General features: G+C 33.4%; 2 protein-coding genes and 1 pseudogene across 2 annotated transcripts; all 3 read left to right on the top strand.

Annotated features, from left to right (window-relative positions):
* The first annotated feature begins 4,449 nt into the window (after positions 1 to 4,449).
* LOC122590425 lies at positions 4,450 to 5,767 on the top strand (annotated as a pseudogene).
* A 1,014-nt stretch (positions 5,768 to 6,781) lies between these two features.
* On the top strand, positions 6,782 to 7,965 carry LOC122590409. Its single transcript, XM_043762644.1, has 2 exons — positions 6,782 to 7,025; positions 7,256 to 7,965. The coding sequence occupies exons 1-2, from the start codon at positions 6,782 to 6,784 to the stop codon at positions 7,963 to 7,965; spliced, it is 954 nt and encodes a 317-aa protein (XP_043618579.1).
* Positions 7,966 to 11,136: 3,171 nt separating this feature from the next.
* LOC122584697 (copper transport protein ATX1) lies at positions 11,137 to 13,452 on the top strand. Its single transcript, XM_043756745.1, has 3 exons — positions 11,137 to 11,277; positions 12,936 to 13,011; positions 13,138 to 13,452. Exons 1-3 carry the CDS (start codon positions 11,269 to 11,271, stop codon positions 13,281 to 13,283), a joined length of 231 nt encoding a protein of 76 aa, XP_043612680.1. The 5' UTR covers positions 11,137 to 11,268; the 3' UTR covers positions 13,284 to 13,452.
* The last annotated feature ends 47 nt before the right edge of the window (positions 13,453 to 13,499 follow it).

Below are 13,499 nucleotides of genomic sequence, written 5' to 3'. Positions count from 1 at the left end.
CTCACGAAATGCTACAATAGATTTTGGTTTGAAATGTGGATTAACTTTTTGTGGTCATGATGAGACTAAAATATCTATTTTCAAAGGAAATTTTTTAGAAAAAATGAATTTCGTTATAGCACTAAAATATCTGAATTCGTCAAGGTTGTATTTAACTTTTTTTTTGTTTATTAAAAACTTAACTTCAAAGGACCACTCACTTTTAATATGCAAATAAACTTATTCATAAGTGTAATACTATTCGACAATTAGAAAATAGCCAAAAAGTCAATAGCCTACCAAGATTTGATTAATTAGCTGTAACATTTGTGAAATTTGACTTTAGTTGACCCGTTAAATATACGTACTTTTGACGTAATTGGTATTAATTAAATGTTATATGATCGAATTTCTCTCGTTATAATCGTTTTCAAGGTGTTTATGTGGATTAATGATCGTATGAATAAATTATGTTCAAGGACTAGTCAAGGATTATTTGGTCGATTTAGTTAGTGATTTAATGAAAGGTTCAAGATTTATTCATAAAGAAATCTAGTTAGTATTCTGTAAGAATTATCCATGGGTTGACCATGCCCAAACCCATGACCCATACCCACTAACCCAACCCTATCCCGAACCAAAGTCTTACACCTCTCTTCCTCTCATTCACTCATTTTACCCATCCTCTCTCTCTCTTTACTTATTGCAAGAAATACATTTGCATCTACCTCTCTCTCTAAATTAAATGCTACAAGTTCAAGGTTTCAAACAAAATTAGGTTAGGGGTTTTCATCACTTTCATCATCGTAACAACATATCAAATTTTAGAGTTTCAAAGTGCAAGGATTCATTCAAATCGGGTCAAATTTGGGTTTGTGCTTTTGGTGAAGATTTGGTAAGTAAAACTCATCCTTTATTCATCATTTTATACTTATAAATTTCTTTCTAGTTGTAACCAAGTTTTTCGAGTCACAAATCGAGCCAAAAGTTGAATTAGGATTTGTAATGGGTCAAAGCGAATTTGAAATTATATTTGATGTTTTGAAGTGAAATCTTGGAACGGATTGTGTTCATTTGAGTTTGTTTATGTCCAAATGTGTGGATTTAAGCTTGAAATCGGGTCCTAGATCCTCCTTGGTCGTCTATGGAGTCAAAATGGGTGTTTTGGGGGTGTTTGGATCGTGCTGGTGCAGAACTGGGTGGGTTGCGGGGGAACTAGACAAGTTGCGGCGCAACTTAAATGTCTGTTTTCAGGTTGCGGCGCAATTGGGGGCTTCAATCACTTAACTTTTTCCTAGCTTCGGCTCTAGCATCCTAGGATCGTCTCGTCCTTTACAGAATGTCCTTTTATGACCTTATTGGTGTTCTACACAAGACAAAAAATTCGTTCAAAGTCGTGAGTCACTTTTGGAACCAAACTTGAGTTTTAAGTCAAACTATACACATATATACATATATCTTTTGATCCGTAAGTTCGTTTTAGATGTATGACCTATCGTTGGAATCGTGAGAGAGTCTACTTTCTCATGGTATCATCCTTTCGAAGTGAATCCATTTCTACTTCTAAAAATGTCTTGTCAAAGTGTCTTGTTCTTACTCAAAAAAGTTGTTTAAGCGTTCGTGGGTTTGTGACTCAATTTAAACTTACTAAATCAACTTTTTTAGGGTTATAGAGTTGACTTTGATGATATTGTGATATACATTTATAGGTTGTGGACTCGTAGCGGTTGTTGAGCGTTTATAACTCTTTGTTAACTCGTTATTGTTGCTTGGAAACCAAGGTGAGTTCGTAGCCCTTTCTCTTTACATGATTTTGGGGTGAAAAGTGTACAACATGTCTTTTGGGTTGTTGATCGTTATGTGTTCGTTTGCTTTGTGGATCAAGGTTGTATGATTGTTTGGCTAGTTTATTAAGGTTATGTGTTCGTTTGCTTTGTGAATCAAGGTTGTATGATTGTTTGGCTAGTTTATCAAGGTTATGTATTCGTTTGCTTTGTGAATCAAGGTTGTATGATTGTTTGGCTATGTTATCAAGGTTATGTGTTCTATTGAATTGTGAATCAAGGTTTTATGGTTGTTATGCGTTCGTATCAAGGTTATGAGGTTCATTAAATGATCCAATCAAGGTTTCAAGGCTTGGTGATCGTTTAACGATCCCAATTATGAGATCATTTAATGACCCAATCAAGGTTTCAAGGTTGTGGGATCGTTTATCGATCCAAATCAAGGTTTCAAGGTTATATGATCATTTAATGATCTAATTATGTTCGTATCAAGGTTAAACGATTGTTATCCCGACACTTGTTTCTTATAGTCAAAACCTACGAACTCACCAATTTTATGTTGACGCATTTTAGTACACTTTTCAGGTAATCAAGTGAATCAAAGACGTGATGGATGATTGCATTGCATGTGATAAAACCGAACTTGGACTTTTGTGACTCCGTGATTCATTGTACCCGTTTATGGGTTATGCCTAGGATCGTTAGCCATCATTTGAACTATCTCTTTTGTAAATTATTGATGGTGTTGTGCTCCTTATGCATTATTTGATCTGATATTTGTAATTTTACTTAAATTGTGTCGGATTACTTTAATCCTTGAATGCATTTAGTAGTCTCTACATAATTTCCATGTTATGCTGAGCTTTTCTTTTAACGCCCCATGTTTCCACCTAGTTGGGGTGTTACATTAGCCCTGGTTAGACTATCATTTAAAAATGATTAGCTCTCATATCTTCCTATTTTTCCTTTGACTTGTTATCTCCCACCTAATTTATACGGATAAAAAAAATAAAAATATAGCCTCAAAGTAGTAATTAGTAAGTTGTTTGACCTGTGAATCAGACAATCAGTCCATATATATATGCAGCAGTCGATGGATAAATGTTAAAAACAATCACAATAAGAAGTTAAAATATGTTGGAAACTAAGTATAATAATACACGTAATTTCTTAGATATATTACAATACGATAGAAAAAGATGAAGCAATAAATACAATAACATAATGGAATAACTATATAAAATTAGCAACTCGAAAGGTTCCTGCAAAACAAAAGAAACGTAACAGAACAAAGAAGGACCGGGCTTGTGTTTGACACAATTCCCTTAAACTTTCATGACCGAGATTGCAAAGGAGAGAATGTGTGTGTGCTATGAACGCTGTATTTTTGTCACAAGTCCATGATAGGTCCTTATATACACAAAGTTGAAACTGATATCATAAATTGGCTATAATGGTAAGTACACAAATTGATATTAAGAATTTTGACCCAAAAACCCGTTTTCTGCACCCCCTATGCGCGGGTAGGAGCCAGAGTAAAACACGAAACAAGATCTTGACATAGCTTAGAAACTTCCACTTATAAACTAGTGAAAGTTTAGATCCCACACCAATGTGGGACAAATGTTTTTCAACTCCAACTTATGCACCAAACACACAACTTTGAGACTCGATATCTCATTCACCTTTAACCCAATTTGGACACATCTTAGTTTGTTGCGTACGTAGCCTTGGCCAGAGACTACAAAACACACTAAACGGTTTTCGATATATGTCACATGACCATATATTTATTGATATCCAAAATGGTGAAAAAAAGTTTTTTTTTCCCCAACAAAATAAAGCTTAAGTAACATGATAGAAAGCCACAAGTTCAAATTCAACCACAATAGATGTCTTTTTGAAATACGTACTGTCTAGCTTATCAACTTTTCTACACATTAAATATGTATAAAGCATTAAAATATTAAGGTAAAAACCATAGTGATATAAATATCCATTTTTTTTGTTCTGTTCAAAAACTGAAAGAAATGATTAATACTATCATCTTCACATTTTTGTGTACTAACCTAATCATCAATATACTTCTGGCCACGGGTGTTTCAACTGTCAAAGTTGGCGAGTCACTAAACGTCACTTCGCGACTTGTTTCCCCTAGTAAAAACTTCACATTTGGATTTTTCACTATCCCTGCGACTAGCCACACGTATTTAGGAATTTGGTACACGAATGATGATAAAACCATGAAAGTATGGATAGCGAACCCATCTACACCAATTGTGTCAAGCGTTGATCATGTCTTCATGATCAACGCCAACACGTACTGGCAAGTTCACCAATGATAGTGAAAGAATTGAACAACCCTTGTAAATATCAATGATAATAAAACCGGTCAGGGTCCTACTTTGAGTTGGGAAGCCACTGAAAAGGCGTCTCAAAGAATGATGATTAGACGACGAGGCCAACCATATTGGAGTAGTGGGGACTTAGATAATGAAACATGTCCATATCTTGCATTATTTAATGGGCTGGATAGTCTGTACCATTACAATCTCACTTAGGTATATGATAATTAGGAAAGATACTTCAGTTACAATATCCTTGAAACAGTATCTAATGCTCAAGCCATGTGGTATTTGACTCCACGAGGCGAAATAATGGATGGTTAAGTTATATGAATATCAATATGTATTGGACACCGGAGTTATGTTATGGGTTTGATTCTGGTAATGGGTGTATGGATGATCCTAATTCGCCTTGGTGTAGGAGCGAGCATGATAAGTTGAATGGATATTTTAAACCTGGCGCAATACGGGTGCATGATTTTAATACTAGTCTAAGTATTAGTGATTGTATGGTGAGGTGCTGGAATAACTGCAATTTTATCGGGTTTGCCTCAGCTCACATCAATGAAACCGGCTGTTCTATATGGAGGGGAAATAAATCAGCCAGTAAGTTTATAATTGATCCACAAGAAACATTTGGGTTGGCATATGTACTTATATCTCCAACGCCATATAAAGGTAATCAACAACCCCGATTAATTAAATGATTTGTGGGTTCATTGTTCTTCAGTTAATTCTATTGATTTACTATCCGGGTTCTTGATTTATACAGATATTACCATCATTTGGGCACCAGCCGTTGCTGGCTTTCTTCTACTTTTCTTTTGCTTTGGTTTAGTGTGGTATCTTAACAAGAGAAAGCATAGACGAGAAGGTATGGCACTTGATATCAATGTTAATTTGGTTACAGTTTGTGAGCTTTATAGTGATTGTGATTTTAGAGGAGAGACAAAAAAGAGACGACAAATATCTCCTTCAGCTGATAGCTTCAGAAAGTTTTAATAGTTCAAATAATCTTGAAAACAACGGCAGAAAAGGAAGTGACTTGATAGTGTTTGGCTTTGCTTCTATAGCAGCCGCCACAAATGACTTCGCCAACGAAAATAAACTTGGACAGGGTGGTTTTGGACCTGTTTATAATGTATTTTCAACTTTCATACATTTCGTATTTTTATATCTGCTAGTATCTTCTTTGCAGTCTGACGAAATGAGATATAATATGTATGTGTTGGAAATAGGGGAAACTTAGCGATGGAAGAGAAATTGCAGTCAAGAGGCTTTCAAAAACATCAGGACAAGGGCTTTTGGAATTCAAGAATGAGCTTGTACTTATTGCCAATCTTCAACATACAACTCTTGTACGGGTTCTAGGTTGTTGTATTCGTGGAGAGGATGTTAATTTACGAATACATGCCCAACAAGAGTTTGGATTTCTTCCTCTTTGGTAAGAAATGATCAAAAGAAATGTCTGTCATGATTTGAAATTCGATACAAGTCTCAGCTTTATTTTATCTGAGTGACAAATATGGTTGAACAGATGAAACCAGAAAGGTGCTACTAAACTGGCCCAAACGATGGATTATCATTGAAGAAATTGCTCAGGGCTTGCTCCATCATGTGTATGTATACGGACTCTCTGGAGTGGTTAAGGATGTATAAGTTTCCGGTAGCCTTAGGCGTTGATGGAAACACAAGATTAGGTTGCTGTTCTCGCATCCAAGCAGCTTCATGTTTCTGTTTACCGACGTCACTAACTTCATCGACAGGTTGTTATTGCGCGCCATTATCTTTCTCTATCTCAGATTCAAGTGTTTTTTTTCCTTGAATCTTAGAGGCACTTTCTTGACTGGTGGTTTTTGATGCTGATTCACTTGAAACCAATATTTTTTTTCTCATGAGCAACACCTTTAACTGGCCCTAACCTCGAGTCAAGTCTGTTGAGCAAAAACACTTCATAGTCATTCAAATCTTAGCTAATGAAGTGAAATAAAGCAGAGGTTTTATTCTTAGGATGTTGTGATTCATCTAGGAATCATAAGTTTTGATTTTTGAATGGATTTTCATAAAAAGTTGAAATTGACTAGTGATTTTGATTATGTAAATGATTGATATGGATAAATGGATTTTAACTCATGAATAGAGTGGGTTAGATAAGTTCATTTAGATGTATTAAATTTTAATTAAAGCTTGGTTATGTTAGAAATTCACTAACTAGGAATCTAGGATTCTGACCTAGTGACCTTAGTGATTAACTGTGAAGTTTGACTTTAAAAGTCAATCTGGTCAATGTGATTACAGGCTGAAAATCAGTTGTTGGCACCTTGTGGAGCTGTTATTAAAATGATTGTTTAGGTGCTAATAGGAGGTGATCACATTTGAACTTCCAATCCTAAAGCATTATTAAACGGGTAAATTCTTATGGTTACATGCTCTTATATGATTTCTTGGCTTTTCACATCAATGACCGTTAAAAACTATAAGTGTTCTTTTTTTCATGTCACTTTTGATATTCACACCAAACATGAACCATTCTCTTAAGGTTTTCACACTTTAATTGATCATAGTTTCATTATAAAAGCATAACCAAGCCATAACTCAAATACACAACCAATTATACATTACTCCTATAACTTAACAAGATTTACTGCCAAATTTGATCCCATTGTTCCGACTATGTCAAAGATTATCAGTTCATTGCTTTTGTGGCTTCCGTTTTTGTTGCTTATCACTTCGGCCGTTGAATCTCAAGCTGATGCGAAGAAACCTCCACTAAATAGACTATTTCTTGGAGCCATACCGAAGAAAGTGAGATGCACATCTCCTTTGTACCCAAAATGTTTCAATTTGTGGCACTTTTGTCCTGCTGCATGTTCAACAAACTGCTATGTGGATTGTGTTTCCTGCAAACCAATTTGCAGTAAGTTATTTCTGAATTATCTATCCATTTACTTCAATTAACTAATTGATTTTCGAAGTCATTTTGGCATAACATTGCTCAAGATCGACTTGTGCTTTGTTAATTTATGTAAATAATTAACAAGGATTTGTACATTAAATAAAATTTTGTCAACTTTTAACATGTTTGACATCCTTATTATTTACTAGTATCATGAAACTAACATCATATTACTTGTTTTAATCTTGAAGATTGTAATGTACCCGGAGCAGTGTGTCAAGACCCACGGTTCGTGGGAGGAGATGGTCTAACATTCTACTTTCACGGACAAAAAAATCAAGATTTCTGCCTAGTATCCGACCCAAGTCTCCATATCAACGGTCACTTCATTGGAAAAAGAAACCAAAAACTTACTCGTGACTTCAAATGGGTCCAATCAGTAGGAATCATGTTTGACAATCACAAACTCCTTGTTGGAGCCAAGAAAACATCAATATGGGATGATAACGAAGAGCATCTATATATATCATTTGATGATACCCCACTATCTCTTGATGGGAAAAACTGGACATATCAAAATTCATCTTTACTCATCACTAGAACAAGCCCAACTAATGGTATAGCCATTGAAGTGCAAAATAGCTTCAAGATTACAGCCGCAGTGGTCCCCATTGGTGAACATGAATCTAAGATACATGGTTATGATATCACAAAGGATGACTGTTTTGCACATTTGGAGTTGGGTTTTAAGTTTTATAACTTAAGTGATGCAGTAGATGGAGTTTTAGGACAAACTTATAAAACAGACTATGCAAGTAAGATTAACGTTAGGGCGAAAATGCCTGTAATGGGTAACGTGCCTAAATACTCGACATCTCATATATTTGCTACTGACTGCGCCGTCTCGCAGTTTAGTCGCAAGGACGAGACTCGGGTGAAGGGATCGGGTAAGGTGTTCTAGTTCTTCTGTTGCGAAATTTGCTTGTACTAAATGTAAGCCAAAATAAATAAAACTTGAGTTATGTTTGATACTTAACTTAGTCCTTTTTTTTAATGTTTGATTGAATACTTTTTGTCAACATAAATTAAAACTATGGGAAAGTTATACAACTTTAAAATCATGGAAAACTCATTCAACTTCAACAAAAATTTCAAGCAAATTAAATTAAGAATTTTGCATCACGAACTCACGAAGAAGGCTGGTATATCCAAAACTTTAACTCACACTCCATATTAATAATTTATATTGGATGTGCCTTTTAACTTGTTTTGATGGTAGTCCGTCCCTACTAAGCGATCATCTCCTTAGACTAAACGGTACGAGACTCTTGGAGAATGGGGTCTTTTACATATGATGTCAACTAAGCAAAGGGGTTCTTAAAAAAAGTGTGGTATGAGGCATCTTGACACCATAGAGCATCTCTTGCCATGTGTCAAAACCAAATGATTAATATTTTTTATTTTAGTATTTTACTTATATATTTAAAACTAAATATACATAAATAAATATAACTTAATTTCAATTACATAAAAAACTACTCGTATGAGATAATTTTTTAAAACTACTCGTACTAAAATACATAAAGTAAAGATATCATGTATAAATATAAATCTTTGAATAAAATAAATAAAGATAACAATAAAATCCATTACAAAATAAAGAAAAGATAAAAGGAAAACTCAAAGGGGCAAAGGGCTATATACAAAAAGTTTTAGGGGTTAAAGGTGAAAAAAAGCAAAATTTAAAGACCACATACAAAAATTTAGTTGTCTTCATCTACAATTTGCAGATCGATGGCACAATTATATATATTAACATATATATATACCTTTGCAAGGAAAAAAAAAAAAAGCAAGACGAAAACTCACTCTTATCCCTACCTCTTTTCTCTCTCACCTTTAAATTTCGAAAGGCACAAAAAACAAGTGCAATTTTTGGGCGTTTGTTTTGGTTTGTCGACCACCTTTTGACCAGTCGGAACGCGACATCGGGACGATGTACACGGCGTTTAGCAGCCGAAACTCCTCCCCCACCCAAAAAAAACGCTTCACACCGTATGGTCTTATATGTCACAACTCACAAATCATTGTTAAATTTTATTTTATTTATTAATGAATGAAGTCCGAATTAAAAGTTATACTTTTTCATATCAAAAATTCACATTTTGATTTTTATAATAAGTGTATAACTATTTAATGCATTTTAACAAAAGCCATTAAAGCTTCGTTTAACAAACTTTTTTTCTAACAACACGATTTTATTAATAAGTCGATAAGGCGCAGAACAATTACAGATTCATCAAATAATCTGGGCTAATAAACAATCCATACAAAAGACCCTTTTAACTATTGTTGAATTCTAAAGAGCACAATTCGTATATCATTGGGGTCATTTAACAAAACTTTTGGTTTTGCTGATTCTTTAAAGAACATTTCTTTAACTTTATAACAGAAAAACACAATTTTAAAAATAATTGTTTGTCTTTTCAAAGTTTCAAACAAATGACCCAATGTGTGTGTAACATGAGAGTACAATGTGTACTACACATTTGAACAAGTACAAAGATACGTCTAAATTGGATTTGCATTTGAAGAACCCAACTACCTTCTCATCGTTAGGTAGATTTGGTGGTATTTCTCCCCTAATTCACTTCTTTTTGTTTTTTCTTTCTTTACTTTTATATAATTTTAATGGAGGTTTTATTTCATGTGATTTTTAAGCTATAAAAAGGTATTCTCCAACCTTGCATTGGAAATATGTTGTACGTGCTTGTTACTCTAATGTTTCCCTTCATTCAACTAATAAACCTAAAACTTTTGTCTAACCATCGATTGCAAAAGAGTCTCTCGAGTCATGGTGGACATAGCAACAGCAATATCTTCGACTAGGTTCAAAACTAAAATTAATAGTGTTTATTCATAAAGTTAATAGTCCATACGTAGAATTATACTAATGATATACTAAAGTTATATAAAAATTATCTAAAAGTTATAAAGAAAAAAATTCCTCGACCCTTCGGCCTAAGATAGGTCCTCGACAAAGCTCGAGCTTCTAATAATTGCAATACTAAGACCTTTTTAGTCGTCTTTTAGCTGTCACGTCATATTTATATAAATCTTTAAAATCCTTACACATCCTTGAAATTCTTTATTTTACCTCCATTTATACAAAAATCTTTATAAATATTCTTAGATCTATATACAAACAAAAATAAATATATTGAAGATTGTTGGTGCAGTTTCTGTGCATTAATTATTGTCCGTTGTAATGTAATTGTATAGGCTGTTGAAGTTCATGCTGACGTCATCTATAGGGCATAGATCTCTACCCAATCCGTTGAATAGTTTTTGTCTAGACTCAAACCATTAACTCGAAATTGTAACTTCATTATTGTTTTTATAGGCTGATTCACGAGCTGGGCTTCAACCAAATTCGTGAGCTTTGAACATCTCCATACGAACTAGTTCGTTCGTGGTGACATCATCACAATACAAAAACTATTCAACGGATTGGGTAGAGATCTATGCCCGTGTGCACCATGTAATTCATTATTATTTGTCGTCTCTTTGATTGTAATCCGTAATAATTGAGATGTTTTCTATACGGATTAGCTATTGTAATGTAATCGGGATGACTGAATAATAAATGAATTCGTTTTATTTCTGTTGTTCTTCATTCGATTCATGTGTATATGTTCATATTTATTCAGAAAACTCAAACACGAATCTAAGTGGATTCTACACACTTAGATCTCGTTAAGTCTTGATTTACGATCTCCATGTCTTTAGATTTACAAAAAAAAATAAATAATTTTAGACAAAAGTACAATGAACAACTAAAGATATCCATGAGCATATTAGGATTTAGCATCGGACTATTGGAGTCTGGAGATAGTTGAAACTTTAAACGACCTGATTTGTTAGAATAGAATTTGACAAATTAAAACCTCCTAGAAATAACAGAAAATGTAACAAAGTCAACAAAAAATCAAAAAACAATTTAAAAAGAAGGAAAAAAAAAAAAAAAGTAGATATGTCGTGATAGCTGACGACTTATCAACCGGCCGTCACCAAATCAACACAAAAACGTGAAATATATATTATCCTTTTATTTATCTCTCCTTTTACCCCCCTTATATTTATATATTCCCCACTTACGCCCATCAATCCATCCATCCAATATTCGTTATTACTATTATTGTTATATCTCCTTTGTATCTTCCAAAAATCAAATCAATTTCTCAAATTCCTATCAAATTCAACTATGTCTCAGGTAATTATGATCTGCTTTATAATTCTGTATTACTTTCTGTGATCGGATTGATGATCTCGTATATGGATTTACTGTTAATCCTTAGCTTTTATTATATATTTCTATATCTATGATTATATATGTTGTTTGAAATTGACTTTTTGGTATGTTGAATATTTCGTGTTCAAAACTTGGATTAATCTAGGATAGGTCTTAATGAAGGAGGCCCTTTGTGCTTCCGTCTGACTCGAAAAGAGCCTTAACGTTTATGCACCTAAATTGCATAGGTGAATTGACGTTAAGGCCCTTTTGAGTCGAAGCAAGTACCAAGGGCTTTCCTTAATTCCCCATTAACTCTGCCTGAACATAGCCTTATTATAGTAGTTATAATATACTTATATATACGGTGGATGAGAACCAACTTAAAATGAGAACAAATGATAACATTTAAAAACTACTTTTTGATGCATTAAAAGTCCATAAAATTGACATAGTGCATAACTAATTATCATTATTTAAGTGTTTACAACACATGGATCCGTCAAAATCGGAAAAAATCACGTTTTTTGTTGGATGCATCATTTTGATAATATGCATCCAAGATGGATGCACAAAACAAAAAACATGATTTTTTCGATTTTAAAGGATCAATGTGTTGTTAAACACTTAAATAATGATAATTAGTTATGCACTATGTTAGTTTTATGAACTTTTAATGCATCAAAATGATGTTTTTAAGTGTTCTCACCATTCTTATATTAAAAGTGTTCTCACCGGAGTGTTACCCCTTATATATATATATATATATATATATAAGGTAGTACTCCCTCCGTCCCATTTTAGTTGTTTGTTTCAAAGTATGTGCCCACTTTTAAAAGACACATGGTTGCTTATTATATTATAAGTTTATAACTTGAATTACTTACCATTGTTACAATATTTAAAATATTGAAAAACGCTAACTACAGCCTTAGGGGTTATAGATATATATTTAAAATTTTGTTTTATTTGTGGAGGGAGTAGTATTTATTGAAATACAAATCTAAATTTTTGCTTTTCAAGATGATATGATCTTTAATAGGAGCATTGACGACGTTTTTTTTTTTTTTTTTTTTTTTTTTCTGGACTGTTGTTTTGAAACCTGTAAGCTCTTGTGATGAACACTTCCCATATGACAATCTTAACATCACTTTCAACATTAGACTTATAAGTGGTATCGGTAGATATATATGGAGAATTAAATGTTTAATAATGATTTAATATGATACGGTTTGCTTAGGGCAATGATTAGCGGATTCTATCAATACGTCGCTCTGTACAAAGTATCATCTAGAAGTGACTGATGTTTGTGAATTGGAATTAAGATAAAATCCCAAATAATGTTTGTCGAATTTGTTGTGCTAAATTTGTTAGGATTTTAAGATATGTGTTCCACATTGGTTGATAACTAGTGTTAGCTCAAATAAAAATGATCCTTCTTTTGGAATTGAATTGATGACTTTTAACATTATTTCATTCACTTAATTATACTTTTTTAGATTGTAAGTTTCTAAAGTTTATTTTCTTATATGAGAGTTCAGCTGTCTTGTTAACAAACCTCATGGATGTGTTAAAGTAGACCATGTTAATACCTGATAATATATAATGTATATAACTGGTGGCAATATATGTGAATGCAGACTGTTGTTCTTAAGGTTGCTATGTCGTGTGGTGGCTGTTCTGGGGCCGTGAAGAGGGTTCTTGGCAAAATGGAAGGTTCGCCATTCATCCTTTTATCTAATAAAATGTTCACTCAAGAATTGAGCTTAAATTTGATATATCATTTAAATCTAAAGTGTATACAACGAATTATATTGATCTTGTAAAAACTATTTTTTTCAGGAGTGGAAAGTTTTGATATTGATATGGAGCAACAGAAAGTGACTGTGAAGGGTAACGTTCAGCCAAATGCTGTTCTGGAGACTGTTTCCAAGACTGGAAAGAAAACTGAGTTCTGGCCAACTGAAGGAGCTTCAGCTACTGCTTGATTATGTGAACTAAAGGTTTATGGATCTCAGTATTAAGTTCTATAGATTGTTGTCTCTTTTTTTTTGTGTGTGTTTTTGTTATTCTGTAAATCTAAATCCGTTCTATATGAATGTAACATTTGGTAATTTGCAATTGAATAAATGCAAAACATAATTATTGTCTTGGGAATTCTTGGACACATTTATTTCATGTCTCATGGTGCTAGGAAAGTTGTA

The sequence above is a fragment of the Erigeron canadensis genome, chromosome 1, assembly GCF_010389155.1.
Source record: "Erigeron canadensis isolate Cc75 chromosome 1, C_canadensis_v1, whole genome shotgun sequence".
Taxonomy (NCBI): domain Eukaryota; kingdom Viridiplantae; phylum Streptophyta; class Magnoliopsida; order Asterales; family Asteraceae; genus Erigeron; species Erigeron canadensis.
This window is presented reverse-complemented; position numbering and strand designations above follow the sequence as displayed.